The sequence below is a fragment of the Pholis gunnellus genome (genome assembly GCF_910591455.1).
Source record: "Pholis gunnellus genome assembly, chromosome: 17".
NCBI classification, from domain to species: domain Eukaryota; kingdom Metazoa; phylum Chordata; class Actinopteri; order Perciformes; family Pholidae; genus Pholis; species Pholis gunnellus.
Window position 1 is genome coordinate 14399044 of NC_136544.1, and position 23774 is coordinate 14422817.

Here is a 23774-nt window from a genome sequence, read left to right on the forward strand (position 1 = left end):
TGAAAAATGTTTTCATAGAGACCGGTGTAGTCATGCACTTTGACCACAGAGGAAAGTATGATGACGGTAGCATGTCTGACTGACGCTGAGAGGAATTTTGATGTGGGATAAACTGGTTTTCACAACAGAAAATGGGTCTCAAAACAACTCGTTATTAGTACCGCTAATATTATTTGCAATATTTATACTATAATATAGTACATTAATAGATTAGATGGAGTAGATTAATACATTGATTGTAGATATTAAAAAAGTAGCTTTTGGAGGCATCAAGCGGTGTGGTTGCAGATTGACACCAACTAAATACCCCTCCGCTCACTCTTTTTCCGAAACAGTATTAAGGCTGTTCGTCTCGCTTAGAGGCCATCTTACCATAATAACACTTTAAGAGCAACGGAAGTCAGGCAGTCTCTCACTATGGCCAGTGAATGGATTGTCTTATGGGCTGCTGTAGAAACATTGCGAACTCCGTGTAGAGGACCAGCTCTACGAAGGATTCATTCTAGGCTAACGAACACAATTATTAGTTTCATGTCATAAACATATTGCACTATATTCTACTTCTGCTAATAGATCTCCTGAAATGCTACACACTGTACCTTAACAGCATTTAATGTATAAATTAAAGTCAGATTTCACAGGCAACCACAGAATTTAACATTTGTAAGCCTCCATCATTAATTCAAGTTAGACTGGAAATAAATGCATTCAGAACAAATTATACATTTCTGACCAGTTAAGCTGAAGGAGGCAGCGTAAAGATGGGGTTTCCTCCTCTGTGTTTTTGTATGTGCAAAGTTTATTGACATGAAGTCTGTGCAGCTGTTCTTCGAAAAATGTGACTTGAATGACTTATGATCATTGCACTATCCCTCTATAAAATCATACCTTATTTGTATTTACAGACACAATATTCTGATTGTATCAAGGAGTAACTGGTTAGAAAACAGAAACTTGTCAAAAACAAAATCCAAATGATTGCTGGATATTCTTTACTGATTTATATCTTTTAAAAAGTGACTAGATTTTCTTTAATGTAAATTATGTGGAGGCATTTTCCATGTTTTTTTTCTTGATGTTTGAACTGCATTTCTGTATTGAATGTTTTTGCAGTTTTGATGCACTGTGACACATAATTACATTTCCAAAGAAACACGCAATAAAGCAAATATGTGGGAAATGTTTTAACATATTCAAATATGGTTGAATCCCCTTCAACTTCATCAGACTTTGGTCTTGAGTCTCAGAGGGTGTGAAACCAATTACTGGCTGATTAGTGGATGATTAGGCTCAGGTGTGCAGTGCTGTTCTGAAGAGGCTGATTGTCTGAATATGAAGTTAAAAACGCTTCACTGATTAGACTGATGTGTTGTCTAGTGGGTCAGACAGGAGGACAGTTTGCTGGTGCTATGAAGATGTTGTGTTTTTGGGTTAGCCTCCTGGTTGGAATCTGTTTCAGGTCATCTTTTGCTTTTCCCTCCAAGGTTTACACACAACATGGTTTATTTCAAAGACCTCAGACCACAGGGAGCTCCCAACACACTCCGCAACAAAAGGCTCCAGCCGAGGAACGAGAACAGGTGAATACTGTCCGAGTGACCTGCCATCCAGACTCGTTGGAGATCATTATCAAAGCTGACCTGTTTGGAGTTGGAGCTCCTATTAATAGTGATGAATTACGCCTTGGAGTGGAACACGATGATTACTGTAGAGCTACAATGTCTTCAGGAGATGAGTACAGAATCCATGTTGGACTCGTGGACTGCGGCACCAAACATTGGGTAATGATGGATTTATTTTTATTTATTTATTATACGCTATACTAGTTTTAAACACGTGTACTCTCCACAGATGACTGAAGACGCTCTGGTCTACACAAACCTTCTCATATACTCTCCTGTGGCCTCTCCATACGGGGTGGTTCGAATGGATGAGGCTGTGATTCCACTTGAGTGTCATTATGAAAGGTCTGTCTTTTAAAGCTTATATTTTTAAAAGCTCTCCAGACACTGTCTCACTATTGTTTTTTTGTTTTGTTTTAGGAAGTACAGTTTATCCAGTTCTTCAATCATGCCCACCTGGATCCCTTTCATGTCTAACCAAGCTGCAGAGGAGACTTTGGATTTTGACTTGAGAATTATGACAAGTAGGTTTCCTTCACTTTTTATTTTGTGTTTTGATTTATTTGCGATCAGTATTTATGTATATCTTTTCATTTTCGTGCAGATGAATGGCGTTATCGAAGAAGCTCTAATGTGTTTTACATCGGTGAGCCCATCGACATCGAAGCCTCAGTCAGAGTTGGTCATCACACGGGGCTCCGAGTGTTTGTGAGCAGCTGTGTGGCTACTCTTACCCCCGATATACACTCTGTTCCCAGATACGCCTTTGTTGAAAATGGGTAAGCACTTGGAAGGCTGCAACTTGATGGTGACTCAAAGGGGAACCTAGAAAATGTGAGATTACATATTAATTTGCTTACAGTTCTTAAGGATTGTATTAAGCCTTTTGTGGCTCCAGAGGACGCAATATGAAGTCTGCTAAATTACCTCAGTCATCTCGGGTCTGAAGACTGCACATTACAAAATGAGAAATCTGGGTGTGTCGACTTGGAACGAAATGAGTTTACCAGATGAAGTTTGTTTTTTTTAATCTAAAAATGGCATTGATTCAGTAAGTCAGATTCTGGTCTTTGCTCAACTGCATTGAAGGGAAGATTGGCCACTACTAGCACAACTCTAAAATCCTCCCCCTTCATAGGTGCTTGGTTGATTCTGAGCTTCCAGGTTCCAGGTCTCACTTCTTATCCAGGACACAGGATGACAAGCTCCAGTTGACAATTGATGCCTTTAGGTTTCATAATGAGGACCAAGGACAGGTAAGGCTGTACTTTAGTTGGCTCAAGTCATTATTACACATGATTGTTTTCCCACACTTACTTTTTCCGTCTGAAAGCTGTACATCACATGTCTCCTGATTGCTGTACCAGCAAATGATGCAGATGCACCAAACAAGGCGTGCACTCTTGTAAATGGAAGGCAAGTGAGATCCAGCCCGACATGTCTTCATTGTACAAATGGAGAGTAAATGAGGAAGTGTGAATATTTAAATTGATTTTCAGATGGAGGTCAGCTGATGGTAACGACTATTTATGTGGGAATTGTCAAAGTCACGATAAGCCCAGCAGCCCTGGCAAGTTTGGTCCTCGTGGGTTTGTAAATCAAGATGAACCGTTCCCGAGGACTAATACAGGTTGGGATTCTTACAGAAACTTGTATAATGGATATCTTGCAGTCTTGGCTGAAGATGTTATGATGCATTTCAGTAGCCTGAATGTTTTGTGATGTCGGGCTTCAAACATGGTTTTGGACTTGTAATTGTTCCGCTTAGTGTGGGAAAAGGAAGCAACAGTGGGTCCGATGATGGTCTTGCCAGCCAAGCAGAAAAGTGAGCCAATACCTGAGGAGGAGCTTCCTGCTGTTCATAAAATCAGCAGATCTTCACGGTTTGGCAGCCAGTGGAGAAGTGGAATAAACAACAAAGTTGGTAAGAGTTGAACTCTAAATCAGATGATTTACCTTTGCTAACTGTTTTTTGGCCCTTGTGTTGAGGCTCTTCAAGCATTTTATGCTCTGCAAAGAAAGATCTTGATGAAAAATTATATTTCTATCCTAGATCAGAAGAAGAGACTGCTTCTTGGTTCGCAATCCACACCAGACGAGGCGGTGATTCAGACTTTTGATTCTAAGAAGAATGAAGATGTCAAAAGTGAAACCGATCTAGAAGGTAAGATATGGAAAGATTTAACACTTATGTTTTTTTTTATAAATGTCACTGTGGCATGGCAATTAAAACTCACTCTAATTACAGATGACAATGCTGTAGAAGACTCTGCCCTTCTAGAAAAGACTTTCCCTGACATCAGCTTGAAATCGGATGGAGCAGCGCTGGATATAAACGGCACAGCAGACCTCAGCGATGTCAGCCCAACTGCTCAGTTTACTGTGGATGTGACCAAAATGCCAAATGCAACTGGAAATGCCCTTTCAGATGAAAATGACCCTGAAATATAATTTAATCAAGCTATATTTTTAAATTGCATACATTTTTAAAATTGTATATGTAATGTTGTAAAAAAATAAACATTGTTAAAAGGACCAGTGTGTGTGTGTACGCTTTAGTGGCATCAAGCGAGAGGTTCCAGACTTGCAAACTGCTGAATACGCCTGCTTTCTAAAGGTTTAAATATGTGGTTTTGCCACCTCAATGTTGTGGTTTCCTCCTGGTACAAAATGTGAGTTTTATACGAAACAATATACTACATGTATGCATTTGGGACAAAGCAGTTACACAAACTTCAACCTTAATACTGCTGTCCAAACTTTAAGACAAAATGTGAGCCTAAACGGTTTTCTGTGCTCTCTGGTGTCTCACCAACTTTCCCCAGCTGTCCAGTTGACTAAAAAGACCGTATTTAGTTTGCATGCTGTCTGCTTCGAGTATACAAAAACTTTTCCAGTGTGAACGCACAATCTACTCAATTAGTAATTGGTTTGACACTTGTTTCATCAGTTATGGAAGGGTTCAAATGTTGCGCGCACAGCTGAGACACAAAACTGCAAGAAATATGGTTCACTGCAGAACTGTAAAGGTATGTGTATTCAGTCTGTATATTAATTCAATCTTGTAATTTTGCGAACTTCACACTGAGGATGTATAATGTCACACAAGATGTTTCAAAAGTGCAGAATGGAGGTGGAAACTTAACTACATCTAAATGTACATTAGTGAGGCCATTCCAGTTCAAAGTTATGAAAGTCTTGAGCTTTGATTTAGTTCAAATTATTACTCCTGTTTTAGGGGACACGTCTCAAATACCAGATCTATCGAAACCGGAATTGTATGATTACAGCCTTTAGTATTTTCTGATGCATTACTAAAGCCAGATGACGTTCAGAATTTCTTTGCCATGTACAAACCAAATAAACTGTAAATGAAAACAAAAAAGAAATGGAAACAAATGTACAATAGAATATAAAATAGTGCACAACAAACATAACAGGACTGTAAACAAGTGAAATGTTAAGTGTCGGATGCATTTGAATAAAGAACCAGGGATGTCCAGGGGAGTGACCGGTAGGAAATTGTCCTGGGGATGACGGAGTCAGTGGGGGACCCGGTCTTTGTTAATGAGCCCGACTGACGATGGGAAGAAACTTCTTGTGGCATGAGGTCTTGGTCCTGATGGACCGCAGCCTCCTGCCAGATGGAAGGGGCACAAACGGTTCATGTCCAGAATGAGAGGGGTCGGCTACAATATTTCTTGCTCGCATCAGGGTCCTTGAAGCGAACAAGTCCTGGAGGGACGGCAGATTGCAGCCAATCGCCCTTTCGGCAGAGCGAATGATGCGCTGCAGCCTGCCCTTGTCCTTGGCAGTGGCTGCAGCGTACCAGACTGATGGAGGAGCAGAGGATGGACTCAATGGCAGTGTAGAAGTGCACCATCATTGACTTTGGCAGGTTGAATTTCTTCAGCTGCCTCAGGAAGTATATCCTCAGCTGAGCCTTCCTGGTGATGGATGGTACAGAGGCACGAGCCCCTGCTGAGCTGGGGGAGGTGGGGCTGGTGGTCAGGCTGCACAGCTCCAAGCTGTGCGCAATAAACTGTCTGTGCAGAGAATTTCCTTCAGAAGTCTAGGGGATTCTCATCCTTATATCCGGCACAAAGTCGACGTTAACGAGGAGACTAACGGGGTTAGTCTGGTGATTGTGTTATGGCCTACTTGACTCTAGATTTGGATTTATCTATCACCCCTCTGGGTCTGCTGGGATGACCCAACGGACCGGTTCCTGGACCTTAGAGGTGTGTACCAAAAAACCCCATGAAATATGGTTGAATCCCCTTCAACTTCATCAGACTTTGGTCTTGAGTCTCAGAGGGTGTGAAACCAATTACTGGCTGATTAGTGGATGATTTGGCTCAGGTGTGCAGTGCTGTTCTGAAGAGGCTGATTGTCTGAATATGAAGTTAAAAACGCTTCACTGCTCAGACTGATGTGTTGTCTAGTGGGTCAGACAGGAGGACAGTTTGCTGGTTTTTGTTGGTGCTATGAAGATGTTGTGTTTTTGGGTTAGCCTCCTGGTTGGAATCTGTTTCAGGTCATCTTTTGCTTTTCCTTCCCAAGATTACACACAACATGGTTTATTTCAAAGACCTCAGACCACAGGGAGCTCCCAACACACTCCGCAACAAAAGGCTCCAGCCGAGGAACGAGAGCAGGTGAATACTGTCCGAGTGACCTGCCATCCAGACTCGTTGGAGATTATTATCAAAGCTGACCTGTTTGGAGTTGGAGCTCCTGTTAATAGCGAAGAATTACGCCTTGGAGAGGAGCACGATGATTACTGTAGAGCTACAACGTCTTCAGGAGATGAGTACAGAATCCATGTTGGACTCGTGGACTGCGGCACCAAACATTGGGTAATGATAGATCTATTTTAATTAATTTATTATACGCTATACTAGTTTTAAACACGTGTAATCTCCACAGATGACTGAAGACGCTCTGGTCTACACAAACCTTCTCATATACTCTCCTGTGGCCTCTCCATACGGGGTGGTTCGAATGGATGAGGCTGTGATTCCACTTGAGTGTCATTATGAAAGGTCTGTCTGGAGAGCTTTAAAAACATAAGCTTTAAAAGATACTGTCTCACTATTTTTTGTTTTGTTTTAGGAAGTACAGTTTGTCCAGTTCTTCAATCATGCCCACCTGGATCCCTTTCATGTCTAACCAAGCTGCAGAGGAGACTTTGGATTTTGACTTGAGAATTATGACAAGTAGGTTTCCTTCACTTTTTATTTTGTGTTTTGATTTATTTGCGATTAGTATTTATGTATATCTTTTCGTGCAGATGAATGGCGTTATCGAAGAAGCTCTAATGTGTTTTACATCGGTGAGCCCATCGACATCGAAGCCTCAGTCAGAGTTGGTCATCACACGGGGCTCCGAGTGTTCGTGAGCAGCTGTGTGGCTACTCTTACCCCCGATATACACTCTGTTCCCAGATACGCCTTTGTTGAAAATGGGTAAGCACTTGGAAGGCTGCAACTTGATGGTGAATCAAAGGGGAACCTAGAAAACATGAGTTTGCTTACAGTTCTTAAGGATTGTATTAAGCCGCAAAAGGGGAGGACGCAATATGAAGTCTGCTAAATTACCTCAAGTGAGTGATGTCATGTTTGGTCTGAAGACTACAAATGATAACTCTGGGTGTGTGGAGTTGGAAAGAAATTAGTTTACCAGATGAATTTATGCTGGAGTGAAGTTTGTTTTTGACTTGTTTTCTTGACTTCTAAAATGGCATTGATTCAGTAAGTCAGATTCTGGTCTTGGCTCAACTGCATTGAAGGGAAGATTAGCCACTACTAGCACAACTCTAAAATCCTCCCCCTTCATAGGTGCTTGGTTGATTCTGAGCTTCCAGGTTCCAGGTCCCACTTCTTATCCAGGACACAGGATGACAAGCTCCAGTTGACCATTGATGCCTTTAAGTTTCATAATGAGGACCAAGGACAGGTAAGGCTCTACTTTACTTGGCTCAAGTCATTATTACACATGTAGATTGTTTTCCCACACTTATTTTTTTCCTCTGAAAGCTCTACATCACATGTCTCCTGAATGCTGTACCAGAAAATGATGCAGATGCACCAAACAAGGCGTGCACTCTTGTAAATGGAAGGCAAGTGAGATCCAGTACTAAATGTGTCACATTGTACAAATGGAGAGTAAATGAGGAAGTGTGAATATTTAAATTTCTTTTCAGATGGAAGTCCGCTGATGATAACGACTATTTATGTGGGAATTGTCAAAGTCACAATAAGCCCAGCAGCCCTGGCAAGTTTGGTCCTCGTGGGTTTGTAAATCAAGATGAACCGTTCCCGAGGACTAATACAGGTTGGGATTCTTACAGAAACTTGTATAATGGATATCTTGCAGTCTTGGCTGCAGATGTTATGATGCATTTCAGTAGCCTAACTGTTTTGCGACGTCAGGCTTCAAACATGGTTTTGGACTTGTAATTGTTCCGCTTAGTGTGGGAAAAGGAAGCAACAGTGGGTCCGATGATGGTCTTGCCAGCCAAGCAGAAAAGTGAGCCAATACCTGAGAAGGAGCTTCCTGCTGTTCATAAAATCAGCAGATCTTCACGGTTTGGCAGCCAGTGGAGAAGTGGAATAAACAACAAAGTTGGTAAGAGTTGAACTCTAAATCAGATGATTTACCTTTGCTAACTGAGTATGTTTTTTTTTTTTCTTTTTTTGTTTTTTACCCTTGTGTTGAGGCTGTTCAAGCATTTTATGCTCTGCAAAGAAAGATCTAGAAAATTCTATTTCTATCCTAGATCAGAAGAAGAGACTGCTTCTTGGTTCGCAATCCACACCAGACGAGGCGGTGATTCAGACTTTTGATTCTAAGAAGAATGAAGATGTCAAAAGTGAAACCGATCTAGAAGGTAAAATATGGAAATGTAACACTTTTTTTTTTTTAATTTTTTTTTTTTTAAATAAATGTCACTTTGGCATGGCAATTAAAACTCTCTAATTACAGATGAAAATGCTGTAGAAGACTCTGCCCTTCTAGAAAAGACATCCCCTGACGTCGGATTGAAATCGGATGGAGCAGCGCTGGATATAAACGGCACAGCTGACCTCGACGATGTCGGCTTAACTGCTCAGTTTACTGTGGATGTGACCAAAATATCAAATGAAACAGGAAATGCCCTTTCAGATGCAAATGACCCTGAAATATAATAAACTATATAAGCTATTGCATACTTTTTTGAATTGTTGTGCTGTAAATTCATAGTTTTCCTGCAATGTTCAAAGGAAATAAACCTTGTTGAAAGGACCAGTGTGTAAGCTTTAGTGGCATAAAGTGAGCGGTTCCAGATTTACAACCAGCTGGATTTGCCACCTCAATATTGTAGTTTCCTAGTGGTACAAAATGTGAGTGTTTTAATAAATGTATGAATTTAGTCAAACAAACTTTAACTTTAAAATACTACTGCCCAAACTTCAGAGAAGGCAAAATGTGAGACTAAACTGTTTTCTGTGCTCTTCCATATTTAGTTTGCATGCTGTCTGCTTCATTATACCTCAAGACTTTTCCAATGTGAACGCACCATCTACTCAATTAGGAATTAGTTTGACACTCGTTTCATCAGTTATGGAAGCATCCACAGAAGGGTTCAAATGTAGCGAGCACAGCTGAGACCCAAAACTGCAAGAAACGTACTTCACTGTAAAAGTGTTTGGTCTGAATATTAATGCAAACTTTATACTGAGGATGTACAATGTTTCAAAAGTGCAGAATGGAGGTGGAACCTTCAGTTGTATAAATGTACATTAGTGAGGCCATTCTGGTTCAGTAAGTCCTGAGCTTTGATTTAATTCAAACCATTTTACTCCTGTTTTAGGAGACTCGTGTCAAATACCAGATGTATCAAAACCTGAATTATGAGGTAGGTACAATTACAGCCTCCAGAATTATTTTTGATGCATTGGGAAATCCAGAAAGTGAAGTGCTCATGTATCAACAGTCTTTTAAAAAAGTAAATAAAAACATGTCTCATATGAGTGTTTAAAATAAGATAAAATTGGGCAACATATAAATGATTGGTGCAGCGGCATTGCTAAGGGGGGTTGTTGACCCGCGAGTGAATTATTCATAAGGTAGGCCTTTGTGAGGTGTTTTTAAACTTGAGTAGGCTTGTTCCTGGTAAATGTTTTGTTCCTGACAATGTACTCTTTCAAATTAAAACTATATATTCGTCTTTTTAAGGAAAAGAATGAATTGCCGAACATATGCAACTCATTAAAACTGGATTGTTGTGGAACTCATAATGGTAACTGTACTGGTATTAAGTCTATACACATCAGATAATTTCTATGAAGCCAAAGTACATCAGTATGTGATTCCTTAACTCTCGTATTGACTAGATCTCGACTAGCCTATGTAGCCTACCACAACAGCAGAATAGAATTGCTGAAAGTCAGTCAACAGCTTTTGGCTTTGGTGTACCACCCCAATATTTTCAGTACACCCCATGAACAATATCTGGGCACGCCACTGGCTAAGTGTCGGCCAATCACAGGCTTGTATCTCAGTGTGACTGCAGCTTTAATTCTCCCCCATCAGTTGATGAATAATTGCGTCCAGCTGTCGTCTCCATGTGATTTGATTGGTCTGAACTGGGGAGTATTTAAGATTGAGTGTTTGAACCTTCTGCGTCCTTACTTAAGATACAGTTCAGTTTGGAGTTCTTAAAGTCGCATTAGCCTACTCGTCTTAGTGATTGTGTTGAGCAGGAGGCTTTGGAGTGTCGTCCTGTTGTTCTGAGAAAAGTGCACGATGGTGATCTCAGTTCACTCAGCCTATCTGGCCCTGCTGATATCTTTTGCTTTCGGTGTTGCAGATGCCATTCGGCCCTTGAAAGATGGACCTATGATAGATGCTGAAGGAAGGGAATATAAATCTGCCAAAGTCACAATTGATGCAGAAGACATCAGCAGGCCACAATTCAACGATGGATCCACTGTCCGTGTACAATGCACAGATGCGTCCATGATCATTGTGGTAAAAGCTGACCTGTATAACAATGGACGCCTTGTGTCTCTAGAGGAGCTTTATTTAGGAGAACCGGAGCATTCGCAGAGAAGTCAGTGCCGAGCTGTTGCTGCCGGTGACTCTGAATATGTCATTGAAGCTGGACTGCAAGACTGTGGCTCCAATTTAACTGTAAGTTGTTGATTGATACATGATGATGGATATATCTGTGGCTGAGTAAAAGCTTTGACTTTGTCCAGAATGTTCCCTGGTTTTAAATGTCTTTTATATTTGTCTCTAGATATCTGATGACTCTGTGATCTACTCAAACAAGCTGATAATATCACCAGCTGCCAGTTATCATGGCATTATAAGGAGGACACATGCTGTAGTTCCGGTTTCCTGTCACTATAAAAGGTGAGATATTTGTCATTTTCTTGCACAAAGAAGCTGTTTTTTGACTTCATGGTGGCTTACTTTTGACCTTCTCTGTGACAGGACACACCTTGTGAGCAATATTGATCAGCAGCTGTACCTGCCCCCCTCCACTCCTGCAGAGGTTCCAATCGCTACTTTCACTCTCAAGCTGATGACTGGTATGTGTGTACAACTTTGGTTTTTGTTAAGTGTGCATGCAGTGATGTCTGTGTCTACATTTAGATGACTGGACGAGTGAGACATTATCCAGGACCTTCTACATTGGAGAACTCCTACACCTCAAGGCATCTTACACTGGTCCTGACTCAGAACAAAGACGGCTCTTCATCGACAGATGTGTCGTCACCCTGTCACCTGACCCAACGTCCAGGCCCAGATACACCTTCATTGAAAATCATGGGTAAGAGTAGCTCAGTAAGCTTCGCAGTATGAAACAAAAAAAAACTGGTGTTTGTCTTGGATGATAACATTTATTTGTCAGATGCCTCACTGATGCAAAAGAGGACGGATCAAACGCACTATTCCAACCCAGAACGAGTGCGTCTTCGCTTCAACTGCAGCTTGATTCTTTCCTGTTTCACGAGGATTCAAGGAACTCAGTGAGACCCTTTCATAACTCGGATGATTTAAACGTGTTTGGAAATGCTCCGAAGTTGTATAGTGACATTTCTGTGATCTCTATATATTCTTTTTAGATATTTATCACTTGCCAGCTGAAAGCAACCTCTGAAATGTGGATGAGCAGCCCCATCAACAAGGCCTGCAATTATGTACATTCAAGGTGATTTAGTTTGTCTTTTGTAGCTCCTTAATTTACTATACAAAGCCTCGTACAAGTTTGGAAAGTCTTTACTCAACTCTACTGTTGGTGGATCATTGACATCTTATTTTAAATGTGTGCAAAATGTTTTTGTTTTTTTTAGTTTAACTGAACTAAGATGTCTGTAATCTTATGTTTAATTCCATCTGTTTTCTATGCTGCCTTGTGAAAAGTTGTTAAAATGTAGGCTTTAGGGTGTTTCCACCCATTATACAAACTGCAAATATATTAACGTAGACAGTAAAATTGCAAAGGTTTAATGAATAACTTTTTTTTTTTTTTTTCATCAGATGGATAAATGAGGATGGCCGGGATGTGTGTCGCTGTTGTGACGGTATCTGTTACAAAAGTACTCCAGACTATGATGTAAATGTGAGACTTCAGATCCCTGAAGGTATGCTGTAGATCCAAACTAGATTTTCATAACTAGTTCAAACCTGTGGTATTTCTGTGCAAAATGTCCTCTTATGACTTTTTGTGTTTCAGAAATCGTGACCGGTGGAACTGAAACACTTGGCCCTTTGATGGTTTTTGACAGAAAGTAGGCCAAGAACAAAAATCCAGATGATCAATACGTCAATGATTCGTTTTCTTGGCATTGTGACATTAAAAGCAAACTATCTTAAGTTCTGTGTTATTTTTCGATATTAACGTATTTGGCAGTGTACTAGCAGGTGTGTTTTTTTTGGGGGGAGAGGGGGATTTTGCAAGAGACATTTTTGCACTTCTGGGTGTCTTCTATCACAAAGTAAATATTTTTTTAATATAAGTATGTGGTTAAACACAAGCTAATGAGATTTAAATATTTTGTTTGTAACAGCTAGATGGAGTTTCCTCCTCAGTGTTTTTGTATGTGCAAAGTTTATTGACATGAAGTCTGTGCAGCTGTTCTTCAAAATCTAAGCCTTTAATGACCTATGATCATTGCACGATGCCTCTATAAAATCATACCATTGCCTCTTGACACAATATTCTGATTGTATCAAGGAGTAACTGATTACTGTTTCCAAATACATCAAATGATGAGAATATGGTGAAAGGCATTACAGAGACACATTAAGGATTCATGAACTCGTTTATTGAAAGAAAAAAGTTTATATTCAGACATCGGTAGATAAATCACAAATAAAATCTAGTAGAAGGACCGATCCTAAAACAAATATTCACGATCAAGCTTCAGTTTTTCACATAACTTAAAAGCCCCAAAAAGAAATACAGAAGCTTCTAAACCAGCAACCATCACAAGGTATGAAATAAATAAATATTTTCATTCAACTGTATTCTTCAGCAAAGCATTGGTGAAGATTAACTGGCTTAGCAAACAGTGGCTTGTCCAGACATTTTTGACTGTGGTGATATGAATTATGATATGAATTATATTGCACACATACATCGGAATGGCATTACTTGACCCTTTGTTTCCACGACTCATATCTACTTTAATTAATTACAGTGTCCTGCAACTTATTCCATTCCTCTGCTTCAAATCTTCATTTAAATAAGAAATAGACCTTCCAATCACAACACGGTGGCACTGTACAAATATGAAGCTTCCACTTCCTCTGCTCTGAATATGTTAATGAGAACCTTTAAAACCTCACAAAGTAATTGTACTTTCAAAAGTTGGTTGCATACAAAACAAAAATAAAGTATAGAATGTCAGCGAAACTTAAATAAATGAGCCTGTGTGGACTGCAAGGCCCCAGACCAGAAAGAAACACTGACATAGTTTATGGTAATGAGGCAGCACCTGGAGTGGCTGGTGCCACTCCCTGAACACGTTAGCATTTTAGCATTAGCATAAATGACAGTCGTGATGCACTCATACTTACCAGAGAAGACTGCCTGTATTAATAATAATTAAATCATCAGTTTAAAATGGAGGTTATTCCCTTCAAAAACTATTTTGAGAAGCAATAACATTAAGCAGATAGAAATGTGTTGCACACTTAAATATTAACCATTTATGCCCAGAGTTATTCCGAACAATCATACAACCAATTGGCTGCCATTAATGTAAAATGCTGAAGAAGAGCTTGTTTCATGTTTTTCATGAAAAGGTGACAGACATTAACATCTCATTATGTGTGCACACAAAACACAGGTTGAAATAAATTAAAATCACAGCAGTGGTACTTACAGCTTTAACTAACCTGTTACTGGTACGGATTCTCCTTCATGCAAGTAGTTAAATGCAAATGATCAAGTGAGGACAGCTGATGAAACAAACAGGATTAAGTAGTAAAGCCATTTTACAAGCATATGAAAAGTCATGTGTTCATCACAAACCTCCCAACAGACATTGTATGTATGTGTATGTATGTATGTATGTGTCTAGCCGTTAAATGGCGTCTGTAACAAATTGATTTGACTGTTGACCGCTCCATAAATGTTTCAGGCAGTAAACCAAAAGCTTAGTAAACATGAGCCAACATGCCTGAAGAAAATGGTGCCTGAGCGCAACAACACAAACAAGGGCCTTCACCAAACTTGCTGCAAGTTTGGGGACATTGCGATCCAACAGCGTGTAAGCTGTGAGGGCCCCTGGTAATGAATGAGAAGACAGAAAATGGTGAGACTTGCCTCGGGCTGAAACAGGGCTACACTGAGACAGGGCCTCAGCCAGTCCCCCATGGCATCGCTACAGGGAGAAGAGAAATCGGGGTTTTAGCACTACAGCCACCCGGAGGTTATGCAGCTGTACAACTTACACGCCATGTACAGAGCATCAAAAATAAAATACACTGCTTCGAGCCTAAATAAAACATGTACCAACATTTTTAATTTCAACTCAAAAAGCACATTTCTGTTGATACTGGTCAACCTGTGGAGTACAAACCTGCTGCGACGTCTCTTTTCCCACTCGCGTCCCGCAAAGAAGAGTCTTACATTTTTGCCACATTTTATTACAGTACAGTTTTACAGCAATGCATATACCACTTAATTTCGTACTTCCACTATTTAGGGTTATAGAAACTATGAACATGAAACAGAATGAACGCATAAACAGATATTTGAAGCCCTCACCAAACAAAGTTGGGGACACAAAGTCCAACAGCACTACGTGCTGTGAAGGCCTCACTGTTTAGCTTAGAACAGAAACGTATTTACAGAAAACTTGCCTTGATAAAGGGTGGGAACTGCCCATGTAACTCCAGCGCCTTCACAACACTACGAACCATATCTACTATACTTCTATACACCTGAATGAAACATGAGAAGGAAAAGAAGCCACAGAACAGAGAGGGTTTGAAACAACAGGTCATAGTCTTGGTTAGGTACAGTGTAAATATTTCCCAACGCTCTGTGATGCTTTTATAGCTCTTTTGTTTGCCGTTTATTCCGTGTCTCTTCCTCAGAGCTCAGTAGTAGAATAAACAGTACGTCGGGGTACTATAATACCAATACTGGCTTGTCTACTAGCAGCTGAGGACATTAGAAAAGGGTTGAGTGTCCAAACCTATTGAAGAGAGGATGGCAGGCTTCAGTAGCGGGCTCCAGGAGACATGACAGGGGGTCTCATACCCATGGGTGGAGGGGCTCCCTGGTACCCTGGGGGAGCCACGGGAGGGGCCAGTCCATATGGAGGCATCCCTCCAGGCATGTAGCCTGGAATCCCCTGGGGTGGACCGCCATACTGGCCTGCGAAAACACAGGTTTGTTGTTGGCTTTATATATTTATTTATTTTTAAATCAGGAGCACAAATCATGTGGTTTTTACTTTATACAGCCATGCTAGCAGCTCCATGAGGATCTACTTGTGCCGTCATATGGGATGGACGGCAGAGATGGGAAAGGCTCCCATGTTAACGACTGGCGAGCGTTTGTCATTAAGTTATATGATTAGAGTCGCTTGTGTCAGGATTAAAGTACTGGTCGTTGAAAATCCAACTGAAACCCGTAACTACGATATGACATGAATGCAGCATTACACACAGTGGTGCTTCAAGCTAAATGTCAACAGCAGGATGCTAACATGCTCACAGCGACGATGATGCTAAGCAGGTATTCTGTTTACCATGTTCACTATCTTAGTTTAGCAAGCTAGCATGCTAATGTTTGCCAATTAGCCCTAAACTAAGTACAGCTGTGGCTGATGGGAATATCAGTACGGCAGGTTTTAGGTCATGAACCAAAGTGTTGGCCAATTTGAAACTATAACCTGATGGTGGCGCTATAGGGAAGGTCTGAGGATCACCAAAGTAATTAGGGTTTATCCTCTGGGGACCATCAATGTCTGTACAAAATCTCAAGACAAACCATCCAGTGGTTGTTGAGATATTTCAGTCTGGATTTAAGTGGTGGACTGAAAAGAGCGACATTGCCATCCCTAGAGACATGCCACATTCAGACATATTCAGTGTTGCAAGATAAGATATAGCTCTAATGAACGATATATATAATAATAATAATAATGTAAAGTCTTTCTGAACTAGAGGCAGGCGGTGGATACCAGGTATGGGGTGCCTCATGCCGGACTGCTGAGGTGCCATCATGCCCCCGACAGGACCAACTGACGGGGCAGCAGCGCTGGTCTGGCCTTGGCGGGCAGCGCTGCGCTGGTACCTCGGCAACTGAGACCGCAACTCTTCCTGAAAGACACAGAAATCAAACGAGGAGGAAAATCATTTGATGCTGAACTTCTGTAGCTCAACCAGGATAAATAAACAGCATTATTAAATGAATTTCACTCAAGAAAAGCCATTTATTGACTTTGGTGTTAACAGAAAGTAAGACTTTAGCTATGATTAACAGTTTTAGAAGCTACTTACTGTTAAAACATAAACTATAAAGAGAGGCGGTAGCAGAGGGACTACTTACCAGTGAGATATCCTCATCAGGGTGGATCAACTTACTGGTTGCACTGGAGGTGGTGAGGGTAGCAGGCTTACTGGCCACAGTAGAGGGAGGTTTGGAAACCGTACTGCTGCCAGCATTGGGGCTGACCACAGCTACGGTGGCCTGAGTGTAGGCCGGGAATGTGGGCTTTGAGGGGTCAGAGGAGGGACAGGGAGGGGGGTGGGGGGGGCCTGACTGCTGGCTCTGAGTGGAGAGAGAAGACCAAACATCAGAGAGACTCCGCTGAAACTGAAAGGCATTCACATTTCACAGGGGTACACTTTCAGTCATACTCTGAGGCTACTCTCATTTAGTGTGTAGTCGTTTAAAGCTCGGCATGAATATCCGTGTGGTTTACAGGCTTGAGATGGACTGGACTGACTCCGGATTCCTCTCTTCCTTAATGCTTGTATCTCCTCTTTGTTTACAGGGTAAGTTCCCCCAAATCAGAAAAAACATACTTTCTTACGTTACCCTTCGTAAAAGCCGGCAGTTAAGAAATAGAAATTCAAGGAGATTTGCACCTACGTCATTTTTCCAATGCCAAGTACAACCGTTTGGTTTCAGAAGAACGTCTCACAACAAACTAAAACCTTGAAAGTATTGAGTGAATATTAGGCTTTAATTGTGCCAATTTGTATTTCCACTTCGTAATGACATGTTAAACAGGGTCTCAGTTACTTCTTTAACACGTTTACACCATTGGAGTTACTCCGGAGAGTAACCCTATGAAGTATGACTAAAAGGTAAACCGGTGTCTTCAAGCCTGCAGGAAAACAAAACCAACAAAGCATGCTGTGCTTTGTTGCCCTACAGCAGTTCGGAAATAAGAAGCCACTTTACAAATCTGCATAACTCTCTTTTCAGATTTTTTTTTCCAGGTGAAATGTTACAGTAGTGTTCTATAGATGCAGATTTGTAGCAAAAGAAAAAAACAACAAAGGCATGTTGCTATTTTCAACCCCCACAAATGGTTGGATTTCATCATTTCTTACTCAAACAGCTTTGTCAAATAAAATAGAATTAACCACCGAAGTACACCACAGCAGGCAAACTATACACAATGGTGTGCATGCTCATTGTAAAGCTGCATGTTGTCAGAGTAGAGCAGGCCGACCGCTGCGTACTTGTGACGTGACAGGGAACAGAGCTTTAGGGGAGGCAGACTGAGAGTCTGCGCTCGACGAGTCTGCGCTTGTACTTGCAACGCGACTGCCCATCTGCAGCACAGGAAAAGAGTAAAGAATAAGAAACCGTAGAGAAAAGTAATTCTTCAGTTAAAGGAATGGCTGGTGTAACGTCTCCTGTGGTTCAGACTGTGTGAGCACAGAGAGCTACTTCAAACAATCCCTTATGCGACAGGAGACGGTGATGTTCTGCCCCATCAGAGATGAAACGTGGTACACGGTGTCATAAAGGTTTGTACCTGTCCAGCGATGGGGAACAGAGGCTTTGTGACATCGGGCTGGGCTGGGGGGGCAGTGGCAGCAGGAACGGCAGGTCTAGTCAGTACGTTTGCCGCAGAGGGAACCTGAGCCATGTGTGGGAGGCCTGGGCGGTGGCCCACAGGAGGAGGCATGCCTGTGACACCAGCAGAACAACTTCATCACACAAGGGAACAAGTGCAGCCTCACTACAACAGTGGTGCAATGTCGTTACAATCAATTATCAAAAGGTGATCATTACCTGGCGGCACACCTGGCATCATTGGTGGCATCCCGGCACCTGGAGGCATCAACCCGCCCATCGGTATCATCCTAAATACACGAGGGAAGATACACACCTTTACAATACAAAGATATCATGAGATTAATAAGACATGACCATGTTTGTTATTAACCCCGAGCATTTACCCCGGAGGCATTCCTGGCATTAAGGGAGGCATTCCTGGCATCATTGGTGGCACACCTGGCATCATTGGGGGAATTCCTGACATAAAGAATGAATTGAAGCGCAGGTGTGTTATCACATCACAAAACAGTTTATGTAATTAATACTTAGCATTATGCTTCTGCTGACCTCAATATTCCTGTTTTAACATAACAAAAGCAACACCAGTTTAAATAGTACATTCTATTGTATTCATATTTTAGGAAAAGGACAGTAATAGAGCATAGATATATTATTACATTCTTAAGTTAATCACAACATTAAATGACGTTTTTTTTTCAGCACTTTTGTACTTTGTAAACAGCATGATACCCACACCGTGTTATTTAAGGTCACTGTTTCCTACCCGAGTAGCTGCCCGGTGGTATCCCTGGAGCACCAGAACCAGGAGGAATGCCCGGCTGGGTCATAGGGGGTATGTAACCGGCCTGGGGTTGGCCTGCAGCAGGCTGCTGGAAGGAGGGACCGGGCTCGTCATCCTCATCGAACTCATCAGAGTCATCCTGGTTCAGTTTCTTCTTTTGAGTCTCTGGAAAAGCAGGAAGAGCATAATACGTCTCTAGGATAGAGCATAAGAGACTGTTTCATTGAGGTATTTTGGTTGCTAATACCTTGGTTCTTTTGTTCTAGCACTCTTCTTCTCTCTTCCATGTCTTTTTCCGGGATACCCTCCATGCCATATATCTCAAGCTCAATGTCTATTCTTCCAGGTATCGCATTAGGAACTCCATCAATTGTCTCTTTGTGTACCTGTGATAACAGTGACACAGTCAGGAAAAAGGTCGCCGTTTGATTTCATGAAGGTGCTTTGCAGTAGTGTCTCCTCACCTGCATACAGTGGATCGCAAGCCCGGGGCCAGTGTACAGTTTTTTATGACAGATGTGGCACTTGAAATGTTTGGCCTTCTGGTGTTGAATGAGAATCTTTTCATCATCAAAGTCTCTGTTACAGTACCTGAGATTATGATTCAGGAAAAACTCGATCATGCTGTTTTACTCATTTACTATTCTGTCATAGTACTTTCTTCAGAGCTAGTGATTAAACGAAAGCAACACCGACGACAAGTTCAATAACGTGCAACATACTGCGAGCCAGCGAACGTTAAACGGCTGTTAAGATGATGAACTCAGGTTAATGTACAGTTAGCTTAGTAAACAGAGGACAGTCACAGGTCCTGATAAGAACAAGATAACGTTAGAACAATAACTCTAAATGTAAAATGTGAACAAGGATACCAGCACCAAGGCTTCATCTGCTTCTTCTTCTTCCTCCCCATGATTCCTGGACTGTCAGTCCACTTCTAACCCAGTGAAGCTGATACAAACAACACACCTACAGGGAGAGAACGACGGGAATTAAAGATGGCGGCGGGACTCCAGTGTCATAAAACAACACTGCGGCCTCAAGGCGCCCTCTGGTGGCCCCAAACTATTGTTTACTTGTTATTAAAACTAAATATATTGGACAATTCATTTGTAGCACGGACCCCTCACATCTGCCCACGCCAACTATTTTTGCCATATATTTTTCAGCCATTCAACTCTAACATTACAATATTGGCAATTTAAGTTACTAGCAATCACAATTGCAAGTTAAAGCACATAATTGACATGTATAAAACTAACCTAATATTTGCAAACCCAATTCAAAGACAAACACGTCATAATTAAAACACTTGTGTAAAGCTTGGCCCAGGAACAGTTAAAAGTAACGTTATGTCATCGCAGTCGGACATAATTGAGAACGTACACAGATGACGCATGCGCAGAAGGTACATAAACGAGAATACCTCTAATACAACTGCTGCAGTTGTTATTTTACTGTCAGCTGGAGATCCCAACGTCATTTATACACATCTACCAACACAGCACAGCTAAATTAGACAAAGAAATAGAAACACGTCCTTGATTTAGTTTATTTTAGCTGCTCGCTCGCTCGCTCCGTGCAGCATCGGGATCATGTTTACCTCCCAGACCTCGTCCTTCCAGGATTCCATTGACGTGGAAGAGAGAGATGACTTTGACAGCGAGGAGATTGCCGGATACAGCCAGAAAACCCAGCTGAACTGCTACTACACCATCTATCTGTATCAAGGCACAAGGTGATGGTCGACACTGCTCGTCCCAGTTTATGGTTTTCAAAAGATAACAGCTCTGGTACAACTTCTGCAAGGAAATGTGCAGTGAGTGTTAGGTCCACGATGTCATGTTTTACGTATTAGGAATAATGCTATTAATATCTAATTATTTTTGTATGGTTTGTTTACATGTTATTCTTCCCAGTAGCGACTGTACCCCAAATAATATTCTAATCCTACAGGACATCAATCTATTTCTCACTGTTGAGTATTTGTAGTCCCTTGTTCCTGAACCTGCTGACAGTGACACCGTGTTTTAACTGCAGGTAAAACCAGATTTATACAAAAAAAAAAACTAACCAGGTGATGAGTAAACTGTCGATTGTCGTAGATCTGAGGCTTCTGGGGAAAATGTGGCATGGAACCAGCGACGAGCAGACTCCACAACCAGTCAGGATGACTTTAGGTAACAAAGGAGCCGCCCGCCTACCCTCCTCCTTGCTTTCAGTGGTCGTTTCTCTTTGGCTTTCACTGTTGTGCATTGGTGTATCCACGGGCTGCCACTGGACATCCAATCAACATGGAATCAATGCTGTTTTCATCTGTGATGTTTGTTCTGATTGGTCACTGCTGTGCTGTTAAGTTTCATAAGGCCTTCAGGTGTCTCCCAATTTGAACCTGTCTCCACTTCCGAGTGTCGGGTGGACAGTTACAGCTATGTGGCTTCAGTTGTGTGTCGTGTTGGTTGTGGCTAATGCTCATCGGCTTTCTCCATCTGTTCTCCATTGACTTGCGTGGCTTCCGAAATTCCTCGTTGTCTCCAGCTGACTGCTCGTGTCCATACTGATTGTTCTGCCCTGCCCACAGCCTGACGCTCGTCGACAGCAGCCTTCCATCCGAGGCGGAACCTGAGCTGCGGACTTACATTTCGAGGAGGCTCAGCAAAGGTGCCCTGCTGGGAGGCATGGGCAACATCGCCACCGTGGAACTCAGGTGACAACAATTTCCCCTCACAACGTTTTGCGTCAGTAATGTTTGAACCAATTAGGGACACACAATCAAGGCTTTGTGACAAAACTCAAGATCATGTCCCTTCTTCTGGGACTGATGGGTGATCTGTTTGACTCTATCGCAGTAATAACATACATTCAGCTGGAAATGAAGGTTCAGAGGTGGACAAAATAAGTTGGTTAACACAAATGTGTTTATTATAATTGTTATGTACTCTCCCCAGTATCCCAGAGCAGGCAGTGGGCTGCTACTGCTGTCTCCTGGAGCAGGAGCGGTCTCCCGAACAGCCTGATGCTGATGGAAACGGATATGTCATCTGCTTCATGGGCGGCTCTGAAAAAGGACTGAACTTATATCCTTTGTGCACAAATCAACCTTAGTTATTAGCATCATGCAAGGTGCTCCAGCATTAATTGTTGACATACTCCTTGGTCTTTTCTGCATTGTTGTGTTGCCTCCACATTGTAACAAGTTCCTTGACCCCAATACACATTTAGATTAGAACTTGATAAATACGTCCAAGGCCTGCACAGCAGCCTGCAAACCCCAGAGGTATGTGGCTGTAATAACAGTGTCATGAAGTTTAATTTTTGCCGTTACAATTTTAATGCAATATAGATTTGTGTGTGTGTCAGCTGCAGAACCTTGAGACAGAGGTGCGTCCGTATCTGAGCCGGTGGTACGAGGAGTCTGTGATGCACATTTATCGGGTGGTGCAGCTGGTCCAGAGCAACATCAGCTTCCTGCTGCACGCTGTGAGTCTGTTTTCTTACCTCTAGAGCGTGTCCAATAAAAAATGAAGAGAACAGTTTGTCTCTCCTGTAAGGAAAATAGTCGACAGTGGAACTTTACAAGGAAAATAGTTTTTTAATAATTTTTGGGGGGAGCATTTCCTTGAAATGCTTGTCGACTATATGCTTTAAAATACGGCTCTCCAAATGATTTATTTGATCATTCAAATTCTGTGTGTGTGGAAGACTTAACTTGTCTCCAGAACAATGCATTTCAGTCATTACATATTCTGTACACAGGCGCTGAGTCACACACATGTGGAGCTCAATAATTCCGATGAGAGGACAAAGGCTGATGTGTCCCGGTGAGTTTGGTGACGTCACATTTAACTACACTAACACATGTTTTAAGACTGCTAAAAATGGAGCAGGTCTCTTGTTTGTTTCCATGTAGCACAGAATGTAATGAACCTGTTTGTTAGCTGGTTAAATGTGTGTCGTGTTCTGTACCAGGTTCATCAAAGCAGCCAGTTTGCTGGGTCTGTCCCAACAAGACACTACAACAGCTTCTCTGTGTAAGGCGATCTCAGAGGACACGCAGTCTGACCTGATCCTAGACTGCTCCAGCAGCCCGCCCACACTCTCCAACGCAGGTAAGTCACGACATAAACCAGATGAGGACATTTGTATCTCCGTGAGAGTCTGAGAACGATGTTTTCTCCCCCAGTCAGTAACCGTTTCTGTGATGACTGGATTCAGGCCTTTCTAAACGCCGCAGAGCGATGTAATCCTTTCCTGCTCAGACAGATTCTGGAGAACTTCAAACTTAAGGTCAGAAAACGTACACATGGACAGACTATAACATGGGTTGGGTGCTGCCTACTTTTATATTTTGTGTATATAATTGTTTTTTTTAAATGATACTGATCCCACAAGATTGAGAAACGTTGGACAACAGCTCTCACTTCCTCTTGGGAGATACACAGTACAACTTCCACTGTCTATCGTTCAGATTGCTTCCCCCTTTTTTTTAAAAAACTTGTTTCCTCCTTCCTCCATCAACCACCACTCGCACCCCGCAGGCCATCCAGGACATGAACAGCCTGAAGCGCTTCGTGCGTCAGGCAGAGATGAGTCACTACGCCCTGTTTCGCTGCTGCCTCTTCCTACAGGGCTGTGGAAATGGGGACGTGTTGCTGCAGAATGCCAGAGCGGAGCACAGCGACCTGCCTGAAGCCTGCAGCATCATCTCCGTCCTGGAGGAGTTCATCAAGGAACAATCCCAGGCCCAGGCCCAGGCCCAGGCCCAGGCCCAGGCCTGATTCCAATTGCAACACCTAAGTTGTGGGGCCCAGATACT

General features: G+C 42.0%; 5 protein-coding genes across 6 annotated transcripts; 4 read left to right on the forward strand and 1 right to left on the reverse strand.

The window, feature by feature from the left end:
* Positions 1 to 1409: 1409 nt before the first annotated feature.
* LOC306709247 (zona pellucida sperm-binding protein 3-like) lies at positions 1410 to 4073 on the forward strand (the record flags this gene model as incomplete). Its single annotated transcript, XM_079177314.1, has 10 exons — positions 1410 to 1781; positions 1852 to 1967; positions 2043 to 2146; positions 2227 to 2401; positions 2761 to 2878; positions 2956 to 3038; positions 3122 to 3252; positions 3391 to 3546; positions 3676 to 3786; positions 3871 to 4073. 10 exons carry the CDS (start codon positions 1410 to 1412, stop codon positions 4071 to 4073), a joined length of 1569 nt encoding a protein of 522 aa, XP_079033440.1.
* A 2036-nt stretch (positions 4074 to 6109) lies between these two features.
* LOC306709248 (zona pellucida sperm-binding protein 3-like) lies at positions 6110 to 8812 on the forward strand (the record flags this gene model as incomplete). Its single annotated transcript, XM_079177315.1, has 10 exons — positions 6110 to 6481; positions 6552 to 6667; positions 6738 to 6841; positions 6916 to 7090; positions 7463 to 7580; positions 7661 to 7743; positions 7828 to 7958; positions 8097 to 8252; positions 8404 to 8514; positions 8610 to 8812. The coding sequence occupies 10 exons, from the start codon at positions 6110 to 6112 to the stop codon at positions 8810 to 8812; spliced, it is 1569 nt and encodes a 522-aa protein (XP_079033441.1).
* A 1600-nt stretch (positions 8813 to 10412) lies between these two features.
* LOC306709249 (zona pellucida sperm-binding protein 3-like) lies at positions 10413 to 12360 on the forward strand (the record flags this gene model as incomplete). Its single annotated transcript, XM_079177316.1, has 7 exons — positions 10413 to 10799; positions 10909 to 11024; positions 11106 to 11203; positions 11268 to 11445; positions 11527 to 11644; positions 11741 to 11815; positions 12352 to 12360. The coding sequence occupies 7 exons, from the start codon at positions 10413 to 10415 to the stop codon at positions 12358 to 12360; spliced, it is 981 nt and encodes a 326-aa protein (XP_079033442.1).
* A 561-nt stretch (positions 12361 to 12921) lies between these two features.
* znf207a (zinc finger protein 207, a) lies at positions 12922 to 19951 on the reverse strand. Of its 2 annotated transcripts, XM_079177140.1 has the most exons (11): positions 19831 to 19951; positions 19423 to 19549; positions 19206 to 19344; positions 18941 to 19123; positions 18558 to 18633; positions 18391 to 18461; positions 18131 to 18285; positions 17832 to 17924; positions 16687 to 16908; positions 16319 to 16457; positions 12922 to 15507 (listed from the first exon to the last, which is right to left on the reverse strand). In XM_079177140.1, exons 1-11 carry the CDS (start codon positions 19869 to 19871, stop codon positions 15350 to 15352), a joined length of 1404 nt encoding a protein of 467 aa, XP_079033266.1. In that variant the 5' UTR covers positions 19872 to 19951; the 3' UTR covers positions 12922 to 15349. The 2 variants fall into 2 exon arrangements, with proteins under 2 accessions (XP_079033266.1, XP_079033267.1); XM_079177141.1 differs by lacking the exon at positions 17832 to 17924.
* A 419-nt stretch (positions 19952 to 20370) lies between these two features.
* cUnh17orf75 (chromosome Un C17orf75 homolog) lies at positions 20371 to 23747 on the forward strand. Its single transcript, XM_079176873.1, has 10 exons — positions 20371 to 20696; positions 21064 to 21138; positions 21540 to 21665; positions 21907 to 22035; positions 22175 to 22235; positions 22319 to 22438; positions 22715 to 22779; positions 22928 to 23067; positions 23142 to 23245; positions 23497 to 23747. The coding sequence occupies exons 1-10, from the start codon at positions 20554 to 20556 to the stop codon at positions 23734 to 23736; spliced, it is 1203 nt and encodes a 400-aa protein (XP_079032999.1). The 5' UTR covers positions 20371 to 20553; the 3' UTR covers positions 23737 to 23747.
* Positions 23748 to 23774: the final 27 nt, after the last annotated feature.

Excerpts from the sequence above, each read along its gene's own strand:
- znf207a (XM_079177140.1), bottom strand. The coding sequence starts at position 19,871 with ATGGGGAGGAAGAAGAAGAAGCAGATGAAGCCTTGGTGCTG. Across the intron at positions 16,909-17,831 it reads TGTTCCCTGTCACGTCACAA|AGCCAGCAGTCAGGCCCCCC; the intron begins GTACGCAGCGGT and ends CTCTCCACTCAG. Across the intron at positions 15,508-16,318 it reads CATGAGGCACCCCATACCTG|GCCAGTATGGCGGTCCACCC; the intron begins GTATCCACCGCC and ends GTGTTTTCGCAG.
- cUnh17orf75 (XM_079176873.1), top strand. The coding sequence starts at position 20,554 with ATGTTTACCTCCCAGACCTCGTCCTTCCAGGATTCCATTGACGTGGAA. Across the intron at positions 22,036-22,174 it reads TCTGAAAAAGGACTGAACTT|ATTTAGATTAGAACTTGATA; the intron begins ATATCCTTTGTG and ends ACCCCAATACAC. Across the intron at positions 22,236-22,318 it reads GCAGCCTGCAAACCCCAGAG|CTGCAGAACCTTGAGACAGA; the intron begins GTATGTGGCTGT and ends TGTGTGTGTCAG.